This window comes from Plasmopara halstedii (assembly GCF_900000015.1).
Source record: "Plasmopara halstedii genome assembly, contig: Scaffold_614, whole genome shotgun sequence".
Taxonomy (NCBI): domain Eukaryota; phylum Oomycota; class Peronosporomycetes; order Peronosporales; family Peronosporaceae; genus Plasmopara; species Plasmopara halstedii.
Genome location: NW_020187532.1, coordinates 2,369,791 through 2,372,464, shown reverse-complemented (window position 1 = coordinate 2,372,464; position 2,674 = coordinate 2,369,791). Strand labels below are relative to the sequence as shown.

At 47.3% G+C, this 2,674-nt stretch overlaps 1 protein-coding gene across 1 annotated transcript; it reads right to left on the bottom strand.

Moving 5' to 3' along the window:
• Positions 1 to 370: 370 nt before the first annotated feature.
• PHALS_12462 (uncharacterized protein) lies at positions 371 to 825 on the bottom strand (the record flags this gene model as incomplete). The annotated part of the gene is made up of 2 exons (XM_024728015.1): positions 371 to 462; positions 519 to 825. The coding sequence occupies 2 exons, from the start codon at positions 823 to 825 to the stop codon at positions 371 to 373; spliced, it is 399 nt and encodes a 132-aa protein (XP_024578534.1).
• Between the last annotated feature and the right edge of the window lie 1,849 nt (positions 826 to 2,674).

Sequence of the window (2,674 nt, the reverse complement as noted above, 5' to 3'; positions counted from 1 at the left end):
ATGAACTTTGAGCATCTGATTCACATATTGGGCAATCTGTTGATCCTTGGGGACGCGCAAAAACAGGTAATTGTCGTTGCGCAGTCAGCATCATGCTAGCCAATGCATGCAACACGCAATGCTGATAACGTTCACGATGCCCAAATAATGCTTTAAGGCTTTCGCAGCCGGTTTTGTTGCCTTTGGTGGCAGCAGTTTCACCATCACCGCGCCACTTAGCGGATCAAATTTCAGCCTCACCGATCTCAGCTGTGCCACCTCATTGATTTGGCCAAGTAGATGCCAAAGAACAATTAGCAGAGCTCGGTTTTCCATTCCGATCCAGGAACTGGAATCCAGCATTTGCTCACAGAGCAGACGCAACATCTTGTCAGTGATATCGTCCGCTGTGTTTTGTAACGTAATACCTTCTTTCTGGGCATATGCCACGTATTTTGTAGTCGTGTTTTGACGCACTTTCACCTGGTACCAATGCAGGTCATTAAATATGTCGGTCTTGCATATTCTGACAAAAATACCCTTTAAACAGCTGAGGTAGTTCATTGCCGTTTGCAGCAAAGGAGAACCAGATTTCTTGAATTTCAGCAGCTTATGTGTTGCAAACGTCCCGAATATTATCTTCAGCGTCTTGTCGTCTTGGTCAGACAAATCGCTCAGATCAGTAATCGCTTTGAAGCCATCGGATTCAGAACAAAAGATCAGGAACATTGTGACCACGGCTCTATCTTGAGCTAATGTAGACTTGCCTCGACCTATATCAGCGATGTCGGTGTTCGCGTTGATCTCTTCTGTGACCGGAGGCAGGGGTGTCAGTGGAATTGGCATATTTCGTGTTTCAAATGAATCGGGTTATATAAGTCATTTTATTATTAGAATAATGTTACGTACAATAGATATAGCTTAGAGGTGTATATTTGAATGTATTTGGCTCTGATTTAGGAAAGCTGGAGAATTGGGCATTACGCTTCTGTAAGCTAGCTAAAGCGGACTGTTGGAGTCGAAGCTTCCTCTGTGTAAAATGCACGGTAGCTGCGTTGCATTTGAAAGTACCAGCAGCCTATCTTACGGTCCAGTCGTAAGAGAAATGTTTTTTAGAGGGTAGAACAGGACATTCCTACCCGTCTCCAGGATATCTAGACCAGCTGACTACGCTTTTTTCTATGATAAATACCGACGAGATCGCGGAAGTTGCGACCAAAGAGACCGATGCGGTAATTGCTAACCCGAAGGATCTCGCGGTGAGATACCTCCACGAGCACCCTAAATTTGCACTGTTCGAAAAAGAATCGACGCGCACCGCGGATCCACGGTAATTATGCGAGTAGCCCTTTGAGAGCCGGGACGGCTAGCATGTCGCGCTGTGAACGGCGGAGATGGAATGGTCGTGAAATCTGCCAGGCTAGTAGGTAGCGCGTGGAAACGGGCACTATTGCGCCATTCCTTCTTGACGTATATGTGCCAGACACAGCAAGATTTATAGAATATGTCATGAGTGCTCGTAGCGCCTCATCGGGTGCGTCGGGTCCCTGCTCGTCCTTCAGTGGAGACGGGGGTGGTCGGATATTCCCAAAAGCCACGAGCGTTTATCATCGTAATGACCTTAGACCTTCTTTGAGAAGCTGTCAATATTACCATCCACGGGTTTGTCTTGCACCAAGCCTTTTCTTATTCAGCCCACCACTTTCAAGAAAGAGATTGGTGTTGCATCAAATACAGCTCCCGCGTCGCGTGCTGGGTGGGGGTACTAAAGTGGAAGCTTTATGATGCGCTTAGGGTGATAGGCATCAGCCAAGATTAGGTGGAATAGAGAGATCTTATATGCTGCTGCACCGCGGTATTCGCAATTTCTTTATTGGTGGAGATACAAAACATCTGCGCCTTTCGTTCCCCCTTGCTTTCGGATAAAAAGTGCAAAGATCCGGTTCTTATGCAAGTATGGCCGACGAACCCCTTACGGGGAACGTTCCACTAGGCGCAGGATGACTAAGTTGGAACAAACTGGGTTTTGTTGTACGTCATTGGGGTCAGAGTCAATGAGACTTACCTCAAATAGGAGTCACTATTTTTGAGAGGGGTAACGATCACAGCCCAAGGATGATGGTTGTTGATGTCTAAGTCCCGGGCTTTGTGAAAACTACTGATAGAGTCATGAGCATTGTGCAATTACATTCCCTGCTTGACCGTCTAAACAATGACGATCGGGGAGGCATCCCAGATACGGCAATTCGCACGAAATCGAAAGAGATGAACCCGCAACTTCTGAAGGCGGTGCTGCTACTAATTCCGCAACGGGATTTGAGTCCCCCGGACACATCCACACAACCAAATCAAGAAGAAGCAGTATCTACAGCAGTTTCGGTTTCGTTCCCAGCCGATTTGACTAGTCCCCGCGACGTGCCCGTCGAACAGACCTATTTTTGGAACATCAGAGACAATTTGGCGCTATGCGGCGATTCCAGAAAGAAGAACCCAAGTCTGCAAATGATGAAGCAAAACTTTGACTTTATCACAAAAGTGCTGCCCGATGCAGGCGAGTTCCCACCGCGCCCGGAACCGGGCACGGCGGGGATTGTGGAATGGATCGATACTATATGTCAAAAAGCCACGAAGGTGCGCAGTGACGTGGTACGTCTCTTAAAGCATCCTGAACCAGAACCGGAATCAGAATCAAAAA